Source organism: Purpureocillium takamizusanense, chromosome 6 (assembly GCF_022605165.1).
Source record: "Purpureocillium takamizusanense chromosome 6, complete sequence".
Taxonomy (NCBI): Eukaryota; Fungi; Ascomycota; class Sordariomycetes; order Hypocreales; family Ophiocordycipitaceae; genus Purpureocillium; species Purpureocillium takamizusanense.
Genome location: NC_063073.1, coordinates 2,363,586 through 2,378,644, shown reverse-complemented (window position 1 = coordinate 2,378,644; position 15,059 = coordinate 2,363,586). Strand labels below are relative to the sequence as shown.

The window sequence follows — 15,059 nt, the reverse complement described above, 5'->3', positions numbered from 1 at the left end:
GAGCGCTGGTACCTCGATGATGGGAAGTGCGTCAGCGCCAGATCCGGGCGCTCAGTCGGTCCGGCCCACCAATTGCGCGGCGGCCCTCCTCGCCGCTGTGCTGTGGGCTCTGACAGCATGCCTGAAGTGGGTTGTGGGAGCTTCCTGAGCCACGCTGTGTCGGATTGATGTTATCGTGGCCTCTCTCGGCCGCAAGCAGACGTCCGCCACCTTTCCGAGTCAACGCCCCGCGAGCTGTTCCCTGCCTCGGCACTGATCGTCTGGTCATTGGCAAGCTCGCTCACCGCCTTAGTCGTTCGAAGTCGAGCTACGAGGTGTTCAGAGAGCCGCCCACCTGAGCGCTGGCTCTGGCGAGCGCCACCACCGCGACCATGGCGACCAGGGGCAACAGTCTGCGCGATCGCCAGATTGGTAGGTTTCCTGTGGTGACTCGCATTGCGGCCGCGAGCGCTGACAAGGTGCAGCCTCCCTCAAGAAAATCCTCAACCTCAACGAGACGGTCGAGTCGAGCGAGGCCGACGAGGCTCACGCCAACGGCCTCCTCGCGCCCGTCGCCCCCATACTCGACGCCGACGGCAACCCCATATGGAAGGTGCTGGTCTTTGACGACCTCGGGCGCGATGTCATTAGCAGCGTCATGCGCGTCAGCGACCTGAGGTCCATGGGCATTACCATGCACATGTCGGTCTCCCCGCGCCCCTCGCGCTCCCTTCGTCAACGCTGACAGCTTCCGGCACAGGCACATTGCGAGCGCGCGCCACCCCATACCCGACGTCCCCGTCATCTACCTCCTCGAGCCAACGGCTCAAAATCTCCAGAGCATCACCACCGACTTGGAAAAGCAGCTCTACTCTCCCGCGTACATCAACTTTCTGTCGTCCCTACCACGGCTGCTCCTCGAGGACTTTGCGACGCAGACGGCCACGTCCGGGACATCGGAGCAGATCGCCCAGCTGTTCGACCAATACCTCAACTTCATCGTTGCAGAGCCGGATCTTTTCAGCCTCGGCATGCAGAAGCAGCACACGTACTGGGCCCTGAACAGCGCCAAGACGAGCGACGAGGAGCTAGACCTGGTGGTGGACCGAATAGTGAGCGGTCTCTTCAGCGTCATCGTGACGATGGGTAAGCGCATTCGCCTTGTCAAGGGGCGAGGAGGAGAGCTGACGAGTTGTAGGCGTGATTCCCGTCATCCGCTGTCCAAAGGGAGCCGCCGCGGAAATGGTCGCCGCCCGCCTCGACCGCAAGCTCCGAGACCACATTCTCAATTCCAAAGAAAACCTCTTTTCCGGGCCGAGATCCACGGCGGCGGGCACGCCTAGCTCGAGACCCGTTCTGATTCTCCTAGATCGAAATGTCGACTTGATACCCATGCTGTCTCACTCGTGGACGTATCAGTCTCTGGTTCACGACGTTCTTAATATGAAGCTCAACCGAATCACGATTGAGACGGCCGTCGAAGAAGGCAATCCGGCCAAGGGGACAACGAAGAAGGCCTACGATCTCAGCTCCAATGACTTCTTCTGGGCCAAGAATGCGGGCGTTCCCTTCCCACAGGTGGCCGAGGATATTGACGCCGAGCTGACCAAGTATAAGGAGGACACGGCCGCAATCACCAAGAAGACCGGGGTGACGGACCTGGAGGACCTGCAAAACGACACGAGCGCAAGTGCACAACACCTCAAAGCCGCGATAACATTGCTGCCCGAGATGCGCGAGCGCAAGGGCATCCTCGACATGCACATGAACATCTTGGCGGCGCTACTGTCTGGCATCAAGGACCGCCAGCTGGACAACTACTTCCAAATCGAGGAAAATGCTCAAAAACAGACCAAGGCCCAGATCATGGAGATTATCAAAGACGACAACAAGGGCACGGTGCCAGCAGATAAACTGCGGCTCTTCATCATCTGGTTCCTCAGCACGGAGCAGGAGGTCAGCCGGGCAGACTTTGAGAGCTTCGGCAAGGCGCTGGAGGCGGCTGGCGCGGACACATCGTCTCTGGCATACGTTCGACAGTAAGTGGACCGACCGGCCATGACGGGAGGCAATGCGATTTATGCTAACACGGCCCAGGGTGCGAGCGACGACCAAGATGACGCAGCTGACCACCATCAACAACAACACAAACCAGCAGCCGTCGTCGGACCTGTTTGGTCGCTTTTCGTCCATCTCTTCCCGCCTCACAGACCGCCTCAAGGAGACGGGCGTGCCGACGGGACTGTCGTCGAATTTTGAGTCGCTCATCAGCGGCGTCAAGAACTTTCTGCCGGCAGACAGGGACTTGACTGTGACCAAGATTGTCGAGTCGATCATGGACCCGTCTACGGCGGCGTCTTCGGCTATCGCCAAGACGGAGCACTACCTGTACTTTGACCCGCGGTCGGCCAACGCGCGGGGAACGATGCCGCCGCCCAGCGCGATGCGATCGGGCGCCGGGGCGAACGCACCAGGCGGGATGCCCGGAGCGCCGGGCGTCGGGCAGTCGGCGACGTTCGGGCAGCGACGACAGGGCTTTAGCGAGGCGGTGGTTTTCACAGTGGGCGGAGGCAGCATGGACGAGTATGGCAACCTGCAAGAGTGGGTAAGCAGAACAGGCGGCGACCGAGGACGGAAGCGGGTGGTGTACGGGAGCACCGAGCTGGTGAATGCCGGCGAGTTTATCAAGGAGGAGCTGGAGAGGCTGGGCAGCGAGCTCGCATCGTGATGGATGAGCCTTTTTAGGTAGCAGCGTGCGTGCCACGTCACCTGGCGACTGCATGGGATAGAAGGTTCGTGGTGCCCAGTGTAGGCTTTTTGGTCACTCCTGGGATTCGGCAGCTGGAAGTGATGATGAATTGAATGCCGCTCCGCGACGACGGTGAGGTGACAACGCTGCGGTTTGGATACTTCGTACGTACGTACCTCATTCACATTCACATCGAAGAGGCCCGTAGCGAATGATTGAGCTCACCACAAGGGCCAGTGCATCGCCATCACGTAGCGCAGGTACCGCTGTGTAATATAACAAGCAGAATTAGAGCACCGTATTTCATAGCAGCAAAAGATTAGGAGAGGCAGCCGATGGGACGGTATTGATGATGCTTGGTGAATCTGCCGGGCTACAGGGTAGTTGGCATATGGGACCTGCGCGGCGAAAAAGCATCCACCAAGGTTCAGCCAACCAAGGACAAATTGGAGTTGAGCTGTGATGACTATTATGCGCCGCCTCGGAAAAGAAGGAGGGAGAGCGAAAGGGACCCCAAACGGACACGCCGCCGCACGCACGCACACCATACCACACGGCACCACTACCTACCTACCTACCTTACCTACCACAACGCAGCACCACCACCACCACCACCACCACCACACGCACCGCCGCCACGACGCTCCAACCGCCCTCTCATCGTCGACCTCCCTCCCTCGTCCCGCAAACTCTTCCCCCCAAACTTGCTTCATCATCATCATCAACATCACCCACCGTCACCACCCAGCGACACGGTGCCATAGCCAATCCAACGCCGATCCTCCCGCCGAGACATCGTCGTCAATCCGCAGCTTCTTGCCAGTTCCTTTCCGCAGCGCAGCGCCTTTGTTCATCGTCTGTCGCGTCTCCATCCCTCAACACCACCAAGTCCCCCCAATCCCGCGGCGAATCCGCCCCCAATCCATCGCACCCATCAGCTGGGGGGGAAAACGGCAAACTCAGGGCATTGATACTAGATTCGACAAAGAGCTTTTCGCTCCGGCGGCGCATTCGCTGCACCCACCTGAGCACCGAGGGCGGGCTCCGCCGCCGCGTACTCACACTCCCGCCGCCAACGGCTTGGGCTTCACACGCTCCGGGAAAAAAACCACACAAGCTCCTCCCCCCTATCGATTGGGCTGCTGGGAGACAGACAGCTCGCACGCAGCGGCCTGCTTTTGCACATGGCCGACTCACCGAGCAAGGCCGATGACGGCCCCCACGAGCGGCGCAGCGCCGGCTACAAGTCGTGGAAGAAGAAGTACCGCAAGATGCGCATCGTCTTTGACCAGAAGATGCAGCAGAGCGAGGAGCTGCACAAGCGCGAGGACAAGGCCTCTGCTACGGTGAAGCGGCTGGCCGTCGAGAACGAGTGAGTTATTGCCACGCTCTAAAAGCTCCCGTCACCGTGATGATCACCACGGCCGTTGCTTGCGGCCTTCTTCATCGACCTCCTCCTCATCAACCGGACCCATCGCTGACCTCCCTCCCCCCTTCCTGCAGCCGCCTGCTCGACATGCTCCTCGAAATCAACAACTCCCCGCAAATTCCCCCAGAGAAGCGCATCGACGTCGCCCTCAAGCCACCCTCCGACTCGCGGTCGCCCGTCCTCCCCCTCGACCGCCGGCAGGCTGCCAGCGCCGAGCGCAAGGACGGCGCCGCCAAGCGCCTCGAGCAGCTCCTCCACGACGTGCCGCACTCTTCGTACGCCGCGACGCGTGACTCCCACCCTGCCAGCGTGACCGACCTCTCCCCGCCAGACGGCGAGGCCCACCCCGCCGGCTTCCTCTCCGCCGACGACATCGACAACTACATCTACGCCGTCGATTCCGCCATGGACCCGGATGGCAAGCACGCCGCCCTGCCCACGCTCGCCCCCCGAGCACACCCCAACGCCACCCCAGCGCCGCACCCGCAGATTAAGAACCCGACAAGTGTGACCAACTGGCTGCGAAAGCACGCGCCCAAGGTCTTCCTCCAGGACGGCGAGCACGGCCCCAGTGCCGACGGTGGCGCCGGCGACGATCACGCCGACGGCCACCACGGCCATGGCGGCGCAGGTGGCCACACGGGCGGCCGTAAGTCTCGCGGCGGACGCGGCGGAGAGCGCGGCGGCAGGGGCGGCACCAGGGGTAAGCGCGCCAGTGCGGCGTCGCGCCTCGCCGCCGAACGGGACAATCACTCCCGCCACCGCGGCGGCGGCGACTGGGAGGCCGGCATGGACGATGACCGCGACTTTGGCTCCACGCCCGTCAGCGGCCGGGGCAAGCGCAAGCGTGACGACGACCCGGGGTACCGGCCCGGCGGGTCGACCAGTCGCCCAGCCAAGAAGAAGCGCAAGAGCGAGGGCGGCCCGGACGGCACCCCCGTGGCCCGTCGCTCTAAGAAGGACAAGGAAAGGGATAGGGACAGGGACGCCGCCGCCTCGGCACCCGCCTCGGCATCCAGAGACGGCTAACAGACAAAAACGTCTCGGCCGGCCGCCCTTTTTTTTGTGAAAAAAAGGGACTTGTGGTTTAATGTGTCAACAAATATGCGTGTGTTTTCCTTCCCCTATTCACGTTTTTTTCTCCCACTGTCAAACATTCATATTCTTGTTCCTTCACATGGTGGGATGGGAGTTTGCTACCCTTTCCCCCCTCTTCCCCTCGTGCTGTACCACAAGGATCAAAATCACGAGTGGCGGGCAGGCAGGCAGGCAGGCAGGCAACATTGGGACGGACGGATGGACGGACGGGCGATCAAGCAGGCAGAACACTTTTGTCGGAGAGAGGAACGCCCGCTCGGAAAGGGTAAAAAAAGGGGGAGAGGAAGAACGGAAGGAGGATACGTACTTTGAAAAAGGATCGCGAAGGGGGGGGATAATGTCCAAAAAAGGTAAAAGAAGAATCGGGTCGGACGGAGTTGGTGGTTCTAGAAAATCGCGTGTACAATAGAGCAGCAGCAGGAGCAGCAGGAGCAGGAGCAGTATGTCATTACTCCATTGCCTCGGCCGCGGATGGGGAGCGGAGCGTCCACGCACGATTCCATACACTGACGCCGGAGAGCATACTATTTCCCTTTTTTTCTATTCCGTGCCCCGTAGGGATACATACGCATTGGCGTGAATGTCATGAACTTGTCTTCTTGTATCATGGTCTACATGCACTTGGTCTACTCGCCGCCCTGCTGCCGGTCTACCTACCCGCCGCCGCCGCCGCCGCCGCGCCGCCGCATAGCGGCATGCGTGCGACGGCCCCGCGTCCTCGAGCGCAGGGTTATAGATGCCGTCTTCCCATGTATGCAGACGCCGATTCAAGCCGATGCAGCCCTGCTTGCCCTGATAAAGATGCACGACGGACAGCGCCGTCTTGGGTATTCTTTCTCTACGTGGCCAGCCCGCCAGCCCGCTCGCCCAGGGGCAAATGGTCCTCCTCTTACAGCTTCTCCTTGAGGATGTTCTTCATGCGGCGCTCCACGGCGTTGAGGTACTCCGTGGTCGTGACGTAGTCGGAGCGGGCCTTCTTGCCGCATGCCAGGGCCAGATCCTTGGTCATGATACCGTCAACGTCGACCGTGTCGATGCAGGCCTGCTCGAGGCTCTCGGCAAAGGCGACGAGCTCGGGGGTCTCGTCGAGCTTGCCGCGCTGGATGAGGCCACGGGTCCAGGCAAAGATGGAGGCAATGGGGTTGGTCGACGTCTCGTTGCCCTTTTGGTGCTCGCGGTAGTGGCGGGTGACGGTGCCGTGGGCCGCCTCGGACTCGAACGTCTTGCCGTCAGGGGTGATGAGGACAGACGTCATGAGGCCGAGAGAGCCGAAGCCCTGGGCGACAATGTCAGACTGGACGTCGCCGTCGTAGTCTGAAAAGGTCAGCATGCGGTGATTCGCCCGTGGGCAATGGGATACGTACTCTTGAGGGCCATGATGTAACCGCCAGAGCTCTTGATCATCTGGGCGACCATGTCGTCGATGAGTCGGTGCTCGTACCAAATGTTCTTGGCCTCGAATTCCTTCTTGTATCGCGTGTCGTACAGCTCCTGGAAGATATCCTTGAAACGGCCATCGTACTTCTTGAGGATGGTGTTCTTGGTGCTCATGTACAGGGGCAGGCCCTTGTCGAGCGCTAGCTTGAACGAGGCGTGCGCGAAGCCCGTGATGGACTCGTCCGTGTTGTACTGCGTCTGGGCGACACCGCCGCCATTTTTGAACTGGAAGACCTCGATCTCCTGAGGCTCGCCGCCCTCGGGGGTGTAGACCATGGACAGCTTGCCGGCACCCTTGATGACGGTGTCCTTGGCGCGGTACTGGTCGCCAAAGGCGTGACGGCCGATGATGATGGGCTTCTCCCAGCCAGGGACGAGGCGGGGGATGCGAGGGATGACGATGGGCTCGCGGAAGACGGTGCCGCCTAGCGCGTTACGGATGGTGCCATTAGGGGAGAGCCACACTGTTCCGCGGTCAGTCCGCGGTCCGGTCGTGGGGCTGGAGCACACCACTTACTCTGCTTGAGCTTGAACTCCTCGACGCGGGCCTCGTCCGGGGTGATGGTGGCGCACTTGACGCCGACCGAGTACTTCTTGATGGCCTCGGCGGCATCGAGGGTGACCTGGTCGTTGGTCTCGTCACGGTACTCGAGGCCCAGGTCGTAGTACTTGAGGTCGATGTCGAGGTACGGGAAGATGAACTTGTCCTTGATATCCTTCCAGATAACACGGGTCATCTCGTCGCCATCGAGCTCGACAACGGGGTTCTTGACCTTGATCTTGCGCGTGGTGGCCATGGTGCGGGCGGATGCGGACAGGGTCTGGACGGCTCCAAAGGTCGGGGCAAAACGGGGGACGGGAGCGGCGGAGCGAATCTGGAGACGGCGCAAGCTCTGGCGGGAAGAGGAAGAGAGAATCCTCGCGGCAGAATTCATGATGGCGGAGGAAGTATAGGAGCGAGTAGGGCAGAGGCGGCTCAAAAAGGTGGCGGCTAGGGGATGCAGAAGCGGGAGGGAGCGCGGGGTTTGTCGGCTACTCAGGCCAGGCCCCAGGGTGCTTCCGAGGCGGAATTGCGACAGCGGGTGTGGGGGAAGCCGGAGTGCAGCGGAGTGCGCGAACGGCTCGGGGCCGCGGACGGTTTGTGCCGAGACGCCGACGTTAAGCTTGCGGTAGCCGAAACAAGGACGGGCGCGCGCGCTGCTGCTGCACGGTGAGTAAGGGTGCCAAAAAGGTGAATTGCTGACGCGACGAGTGTGAGAGGAGGAGAGGAGGAGAGGGGGAGAGAGGGACAAAGGCAAAGTCGAAGTCAGAGCTGCGGCGACGTTGGGAAGCGAAGCGACGAAGCGTGTCATCGGCTTGGCCAGCCCAGCCCAGCCCAGCCAGGCCAAGCCCAGCAGGTTTGCTAACCGGGCCGGACGAAGGGGCGGGCGCTGCCGCCGCCGCAGACGCAACCGCACAATGATTCAAACTTTTTTGTCTCGTGCCCTCTTTGGGGGGGCGCGTGGCAGGGTAGTGGAGGGTGGTGAAGTGGCTGGGCGCGGCGGCGTACCTGAATGACGTTGTCGAGGGCGGATGCTGTGCGACACGCAGGGCGGCTTGCCGGGGCTTGTGCAAAATGTACTCGGTGCGTAACTCGGTACCTATGATGAGAGCGCCGGGTAATCCGTGGCGGATGGTCGATTGCCTTTGTCTTTGCGTCGCAAAACGGGCGTGCAGCTGGCCAGCAATGAGGGTTGAAGAGAGGGAGGGAGCTGGCATGCGATGAGCGCGCGACATCATCTTATTCCCTCGCTCCCTCGTCGCCCGTCAATCAGTCATGCCCCATCCTCCTCCTCCTCTCGTCCACCTCACCTCACCCTCATGGTGCCCGCCTGGCGTTTGGCAGTGCCTGGCCCGGGCGGTCTCGGCGCCGCAGAGTGCCCGAATAGGATCCCATGGGCGGGGCGGGAGCGGCGGCGTGGGCGCTAGAACTGGCCAAAGACCCATGGGGCCCATGGATGGATGGATGGATGCCTTGGGAGCATGGGAGCGGCCCCTGAGCTGCGCTGTGGGGGAGCTCTCGAGCTGGTCTCTGGGCGGCGAGCGGGCCAGCCCACTGGGGGGGTTGTCTGGCGAGCGAAGCCGGCAGTGGCAGGTGGGTGCGTCGTCGTGTCGATGGCATCGTTGCAGTCGCTGTCGGGGGTCGGATGGGATGGTGGCATGCCTGGGCGGCGGTTGTATCGGGAGGAGGAGAGAACTGACGATGAGGGGGGCTCGAGGCAACATGCAGCTGCTGGGTTGGGCGAAGCTCGCGTCTCAGAGTCCCGTGAGGGGGTTCGGCCGACGGGCAGGTTTGAGAGTCTCTTGGACGTGACGTGCAAGCAAAAGTACAAAGTACAGTAACTACATTCTGCACCTACGAATATGCACAGTGCCTCCCCAACCTACCAAAGGTGCCTTCCTCGAGTCGCGCCTTCCGCAAGGTACATATCGCGTGCCGCATCGTACGTTGCAAAGGTACCAGCTTGGTACATTAGGTACCTTGGGGCAGGGGTGGCTGGCTGGTGCATCATCGCTGCTAGGTGCTGACCGAGGTTGTGACCCCCATGCCGCCCTCTCCGCTCCCTCTCTTGTTGCTTTTTCAAGTTCCATTGCGCTGCAGGTGCAGTTGCGCATGGTGGTGGTGCGCGTGCGCGGGGAAAAGGACCGGATCGCCGAGCTGCAGAATGCGGAGAAGCTCGATAGCCGAGCGTGCGGCGCGCGCCTGTGTCTCTCCATCCCTGCCTGCCCTGCAGTCTGTCCTACGTACCCGACGAGACGGGTTGGTAATCGCTGCTGCGTGCGTCGTCGACCACCAACAGGAACAAAGCGATTCGTGCAACGACATCGCGAGGCTCACGCCGTACGTAGCAGCAGCCACCAGCGAACCCACTAACTACGTACCTAATAAAGTTGCACAATTGCTTCGGATACCGGGATCCACACGCCAGAATCCACCGACCACCGCCCGGTGTGCTGTTCCTGGGTCCACCATGACGTCCGATGTCGCTTGTCGTGCGTGCTCTGTCTGATCCTGATCCAAGGGAAGCAAAAAAAAGAAAAAAGTTGGAGATTGGGACCCTGGTTGACGGTGCTATACTTGTTATAACAAGTACTTACGTAGTGGCTCTCATGACATTGAATTTCGTAAACAGCGATAAGGAAATAAATTGCCGTCTCTCGTTCATACCTGAAGTACGAAGTACAGCACTACAAGGCGTTGACTGCCGAGCCACCCATGCATGCATCATCTGTGGACCTCCACCGTCTATGGACACAGCCGTTATTAGTAGTGCATCACGATTCATGATGCCCTCTGCCCAGCAGCCCAAGATATCGCAGCCAACCTCGACATCCATGAAACATCACCCGCCCATCAACAACAGGCACGCAGGCACGCCCACCTCCGCTTCCCAACACCGCCAAGCAAAAACCGTCGCCCCTCTTGGTCCTATAACTGCATCTCGTCGTCTCACCTCACTACCTTCGTATTGTATACGCGCCCACTGACTGTGCTTCATTGGCCGCCAAGCGCGCCACAACAACACAGATTGGCCGCCCTCACCGTTCAACACGGTTGGCGTCCAGGCAGGCAACCATGGCCCATGGCTCACTCGCTCACCTTGACCGAACTGCCATATTCGTCTCTATTCGCCAAAGCCACACCAGCAGCTGAACACGTTCTCCCTCTCTCCCCGCGGGAGGCTCACTCCCACGTGCTACGCGACGCCGCATCGACTGGCTCACTCACGTCCTCGGATCGGATACGCGATGTTAAGCTTATTTGCACCCCCAGAAGCCAAGCCGCCGCTGGTGCTGCATGCATGCATGCGTGCATGCACACTTCGTACATACATGCGTATTTATAAAGGGGCTGGAAGGCCAGCCGTTGGGCGTTTGACGATATGCTTTGAATTTCTGCCCATCTGTACTCCACATTGACTGACGCTCCTGTCAACTACCCACTACATCGTACATAAAATATCCTCTATCGTGTGCACTACACTGTTGAAAAACAGACAGTATTACCTCTGATTCACACCGCCGCCGTCGTCGTCATCGTCGTCGACTATGCCCCTCGGCGTGTACCGCCGCCTCCTGACCCTCATGCGGTCCTGGCGCGGCAAGGGCAGGGACATGCTGCGCTCCCTCGTCAAGTCGTACGAGGCCGACGCCATGATTACCTGGGGTTGATGGCGTTGATGGTAAGTTGATGGGCGTTGAGAATAGGTTGATGACGTTGGTTTTTTTTCTCTCTTTTCACTCGCCCCCCTGCTTGCCTGCTTGCCTGCTTGCCTGCCTGCCCGCCTTTGTCTAATCTGAGGTACCTAGCTGACACCAACCCAGCCGATATAGCGCGCCTGTGCAACGATATGTGGGAAGAATAATGAATGACGGCTGCTGCTTTCGACGAATATGAACGCTGCTGAACACGAATGACGACTGGGGATACTTGGCGATGATGGCGTGGCGATGGTGGCGTCGGACGTTATGATAGGGACATTTGGAACCTTCGCTTCTCTTTGGGACAAGAATGCTGCTGTTTTTTTCACACTGGATACCACCATCTTTCTCGTCACCGGCACTGTCCTTGTTGCGTCGGCATGGAGCCGCTGCGACTCTTGGTAGCATCATCGCCGCCCTTAATGTATTGCTTTATCCATCGTACAGAAACAAACCTATAGTCTAAACATCGAATATGTCCCCAACACCCTCCCCGCCTCCGCGGCGCATGTCGACAATGTCGAGCCGCCAGCCCTCCCAGTGCTTGAGCGACCGCTTAATCTCCTTGATCCTCTCGATGCGCTTCTGCGCCTCCTCCTCTTGCGCCTTGCGGAACGCGTCCTCGTCAAAGTCCGCGTCTTCGTCCTCCATGAAGCCCTCGTCGTCGCCTCCGCCGGCGAGCGCGTTCAGCCCGCTCGTCAAGAAGTCGCCGAAGCCGCCGCCGCCAGAGTGCTTCTTGTGCGGCGACGCGCCCATGCTGCCTCCTGTCAGGTCCACGTCGTGGAAGCCGGGGCTGGTCGCCTCCATCTCGCGGCGCTTCTCGATCCAGGCGCCGCTTCGCAAATTGTGCACCTCCTTCTCGAGGGTGCGGATCTTGCGCTCTAGACGCAGTCGCTCTTCATTCTCCAGCTCGTCGACGCCTTCGTCGTCTAAGCCGCCGCCTCCTTCGGCCGACTTGCGGCTGCGAAGCTTGATGTTTTCACTCTCCAGTTTCTCGACCTTGCTTCGCAGCTCCTCCGCCTCCTTGTCCGCCCGCTCTTTATCTTTCCGCAATGTCTGCGACCGCGCGTCTTGCTCCTTATGCAGGGTGGTCAGCGTGGCCACCTTCTTGTCCAAGCCGTCGGCCTTCTTCTCCAGCTCGTCCTTGGCTGCCCTCAGCTGTTCGGCTTCGTGCTCTAGCGTCTTCACCTTGGTCTCGGCGCTGGAGCGCTCGCTGCCCTCCCGAACAGCCTTTTCCGTCGCTCGCTCAAGGTTGCGCTTCACGTCCTGCAGCTCTCGCTGGGCTTTGCCAGCGGCTGCTTCGGCGCGAGCGAGCTTCTCCTCCAGCGCGGTGACCTGCTCCCGTTCGGAGGACGCCCCCGTCTCCTGACGCTCGACTCGGGCCTTGAGTTTGGAAATCTCAATCTCCATAGACTCAATCGTGGCGATTTTAGAGGCGAGATCGGCCTGCAGTTCCGAAGGGGGCGAAGCCATGGACATCGACGGGCGGTGGCCGTGGCTTGAGCCGCGAGAGACCTGTTGTTGAAGCTGGGCGTTTTGTCGCTGTAGTGAGGCAACTTCGCTTTTCTATGACGAGTCAGTCATGACCCGGGAGCAAAGGGCGGAGAGACGCACCAGCTTCTCCAGCTCTGTGTTGCTGCTGGCTTTTGCTGGCGCCTCGCCGTCGGCCTCGCGCAGGTCCGACAGCTCCTCTTCTGCTTTCTTCCACCGCTTCTCCGCCTCGGTGGCCTCCTTTGACAGGCGTTTGTTCTCCTTCTCGAGCTCCTCAATCTTGGCGACATGCTTGCGATAAATGTCTGGCGCCGTGTCGCCGTCGGGGCTGAACGGAGCGGGTGAGACGGTGCCCGTGCCCGACCCCGACCCTGAGCCCGCGCGGAACGAGGTGGACCTCATCTTGGACTGCTGGGCAAGAGATGGTGTTGCTGAAGGTGAGGAATTGTCCGTGTTTTCCTCAACGACGGCCTTGTCGTCAGCTACTGCCGCATCGTCAGCCGGTGCGTCGGCGGGCTTGCTGTCGCTGGGCTCGGTGGGCGCGTCGGGCGCCGCCTCTGCGGCCTCGGGCGGCGGTGTCTCGGTGGCGCCCGAGTCGTCCTTCTTGGAGTCTGCGGCCTTCTTGTTCTTCTTCTTCTTCATTTGCTCGACCTGTGCCGGTTAGCAGCTGCCGGGTCGACGTGTCGTCAAGGGAGGCGCACGCGCTTGCGGGCGGCGGCCAGCTTCTCCTGGCGCGCCTTTTCCTCTGCGTCTGCCATCGTGCGGCTTGATTGGCGATGTCAGAGGAACGTTGCGCACAGAGTCGGTCGGCTTGGAGAGCCGGATGGTGCTGGTGTCGCAGATGGATGTCGGTCGGTCGGTCGGTCGGTTTGCCGTGTGCGCGTGCATCTGTGGACGTACGAAGTAGCTACGTAACTCGACTGGAACCCCTGTGGGTCCCAGACGCGACCTCCCTAACGAGCTGCGTAGGTACCTTGACCGCGTGTAACTAAGGTACTACCTAGTGGGGCGCGACCGACGGCCACCGACCTCACCTTTGAGGCGTCTCGAGTCTCGACAATCCCAGCTCTACCAACCAGTACTCACTGATCGAAAGTGAGAGTGCGTGCCCTCGGGCTTGAGCTCGTTGAACATGAATGGTTCGTCTACAACGGTGTATGGCGCGCTGGCCATCCCTGATCCCGCATCAGATGCCATTGCGACGCTACGCGAATGCATTGCCCTTGTCATCGCACAAGACATGTGCCGCCGAGCCTCTGCTGAACCGCTGTCGAGTCGTCGACGACCCGCTCGTGTACCTAATGTCCGCGAATATCAAAGGGCACCAAGCCAACGTCCTCAGTCATGGAATGATAGTATTCTCGGGTATCGGATTGCGGTATAGGATCCCTGGAATCAAAAGGCGTCGGATTCAGTATCGAGCAGTGCCGTGCCCGCCGCTACCAAACACACCTGCCAAGTCTCGTGATCGCCATCGTCATGCCCTATCAGCAACCCCATCACAAATACTCAAGTACCAGAGACTGCAAATTGTGACTGTCACTAAACATTCATACGCCTTGGGCGCACCGCACCGAGCTTGTTGGTCCCCCTTGACAAGGACCGAGTTGGTCAACCAGTCTGCCGGAGCGAAGAGCAGCCAGGGCAACTGTGCAAACGCATGGAATTGTCAAGAACCATGATTCACCCATTCGAGGCGGCTAGCATCACTGAACAGAAGTGCCTGTCAGCTGCCAGCGAGGTGACAGCGACCCCTGACCCGACACATGGAAGGCCTCGCGCAAGCCACCGCCCGTTCAGCTTCTCTTCCTCCTTCATCCTCTCGATTGCACTCTACCACATAGTAAGACTGTACCAACGTAAGTACCCACGCCCTCCTTGCCCCTTCTTGGAGCATGCCCTGAGACCAGACACAGTTTTAAATACCCTTCGGACCAACTATATTGGTAGATTGTTAGCCCCCCTCACCGACGAAGACGTCGACCCGGCGCCAACATACGGCGGCGCGGCCACGTTCGCCGGGGCGGCGCATGGCAGGATACGTGGCAAACTACACACCACGACCCGGTGCGGACAACCCACCAGCCTTCGAACTAGGGAACGTTCAGAGTGTGTTAACAGGTCTACAGCCATGCAGCCGAATACCACCCCCGGTGTCGTGGCGGTCGCGGAGGCGAGGCCGCCTTCGTCTCCCAACCCCCGTCCCGCCCTTCTACGTCTGAGCAATCGGCACGCAGGGTCGGGCGGTCTTTGGGGAGCGGGCCGAGGGTGAGCAGCCGCGCCATACGAGCGTCTTGGGCGGCGAGAACGAGGGCCGGCTTCGACGGCGGCGGGGGCCGCGCCCCTGATACACGGTAACCTTTGGTCCGGAATGTATGTACCTACTTCGTACGCCTGGGGAGACAATCTTGTGCATTTGGTGCTCCAACATGGCCGCCAGGTGATCACGCAAACTCACTCCAGCATAGACGCCGGCGCACCTGCCACGCCCGGAAGTAGAATTCTCAGGTCTGGCGCCTCGCCACGTTTGACGGACGGGGGTCGAGGAATGCCGTCCCTCCGTTTCGTTTTGACGCGCCTCAGGGGGTCGAGAGCTTGGGGGAGGGGGGACATGAGAGCGGAGGGTGCCTCGCG

At 60.6% G+C, this 15,059-nt stretch overlaps 4 protein-coding genes across 5 annotated transcripts; 2 read left to right on the top strand and 2 right to left on the bottom strand.

Annotated features, from left to right (window-relative positions):
• The first annotated feature begins 105 nt into the window (after positions 1–105).
• Positions 106–3,033, top strand: SLY1 (Vesicle trafficking between the ER and Golgi). The gene is made up of 5 exons (XM_047988683.1): positions 106–411; positions 465–681; positions 740–1,125; positions 1,178–2,018; positions 2,077–3,033. The coding sequence occupies exons 1-5, from the start codon at positions 372–374 to the stop codon at positions 2,705–2,707; spliced, it is 2,115 nt and encodes a 704-aa protein (XP_047844681.1). The 5' UTR covers positions 106–371; the 3' UTR covers positions 2,708–3,033.
• A 187-nt stretch (positions 3,034–3,220) lies between these two features.
• JDV02_007209 (uncharacterized protein) lies at positions 3,221–5,806 on the top strand. The gene is made up of 2 exons (XM_047988682.1): positions 3,221–4,100; positions 4,232–5,806. Exons 1-2 carry the CDS (start codon positions 3,913–3,915, stop codon positions 5,184–5,186), a joined length of 1,143 nt encoding a protein of 380 aa, XP_047844680.1. The 5' UTR covers positions 3,221–3,912; the 3' UTR covers positions 5,187–5,806.
• On the bottom strand, positions 5,777–9,046 carry IDP2 (Isocitrate dehydrogenase (NADP(+))). Of its 2 annotated transcripts, XM_047988680.1 has the most exons (4): positions 8,242–9,046; positions 7,210–7,931; positions 6,620–7,156; positions 5,777–6,569 (listed from the first exon to the last, which is right to left on the bottom strand). In XM_047988680.1, the coding sequence occupies exons 1-4, from the start codon at positions 8,469–8,471 to the stop codon at positions 6,145–6,147; spliced, it is 1,914 nt and encodes a 637-aa protein (XP_047844678.1). In that variant the 5' UTR covers positions 8,472–9,046; the 3' UTR covers positions 5,777–6,144. The 2 variants fall into 2 exon arrangements, with proteins under 2 accessions (XP_047844678.1, XP_047844679.1); XM_047988681.1 differs by having other exon boundaries at positions 7,210–9,046.
• Positions 9,047–11,336: 2,290 nt separating this feature from the next.
• JDV02_007207 (uncharacterized protein) lies at positions 11,337–13,318 on the bottom strand. Its single transcript, XM_047988679.1, has 3 exons — positions 13,127–13,318; positions 12,549–13,076; positions 11,337–12,500 (listed from the first exon to the last, which is right to left on the bottom strand). Exons 1-3 carry the CDS (start codon positions 13,181–13,183, stop codon positions 11,397–11,399), a joined length of 1,689 nt encoding a protein of 562 aa, XP_047844677.1. The 5' UTR covers positions 13,184–13,318; the 3' UTR covers positions 11,337–11,396.
• Positions 13,319–15,059: the final 1,741 nt, after the last annotated feature.

Bases quoted from the DNA above. Each gene is read 5' to 3' on its own strand.
- SLY1 (XM_047988683.1), top strand. From the start codon at position 372: ATGGCGACCAGGGGCAACAGTCTGCGCGATCGCCAGATTG. The intron at 412-464 runs GTAGGTTTCCTG...GACAAGGTGCAG, and splicing joins TCTGCGCGATCGCCAGATTG to CCTCCCTCAAGAAAATCCTC. The intron at 682-739 runs GTCGGTCTCCCC...CTTCCGGCACAG, and splicing joins ATGGGCATTACCATGCACAT to GCACATTGCGAGCGCGCGCC.
- JDV02_007209 (XM_047988682.1), top strand. From the start codon at position 3,913: ATGGCCGACTCACCGAGCAAGGCCGATGACGGCCCCCACGAGCGGCGC. The intron at 4,101-4,231 runs GTGAGTTATTGC...CCCTTCCTGCAG, and splicing joins CGGCTGGCCGTCGAGAACGA to CCGCCTGCTCGACATGCTCC.
- IDP2 (XM_047988680.1), bottom strand. From the start codon at position 8,471: ATGATGTCGCGCGCTCATCGCATGCCAGCTCCCTCCCTCTCTTCAACC. The intron at 7,932-8,241 runs GTACGCCGCCGC...TCGTCGCGTCAG, and splicing joins CCCTCGACAACGTCATTCAG to CAATTCACCTTTTTGGCACC. The intron at 6,570-6,619 runs GTACGTATCCCA...TGACCTTTTCAG, and splicing joins TTACATCATGGCCCTCAAGA to ACTACGACGGCGACGTCCAG.
- JDV02_007207 (XM_047988679.1), bottom strand. From the start codon at position 13,183: ATGGCAGACGCAGAGGAAAAGGCGCGCCAGGAGAAGCTGGCCGCCGCC. The intron at 13,077-13,126 runs GTGCGCCTCCCT...TAACCGGCACAG, and splicing joins TGGCCGCCGCCCGCAAGCGC to GTCGAGCAAATGAAGAAGAA. The intron at 12,501-12,548 runs GTGCGTCTCTCC...GACTCGTCATAG, and splicing joins ACACAGAGCTGGAGAAGCTG to AAAAGCGAAGTTGCCTCACT.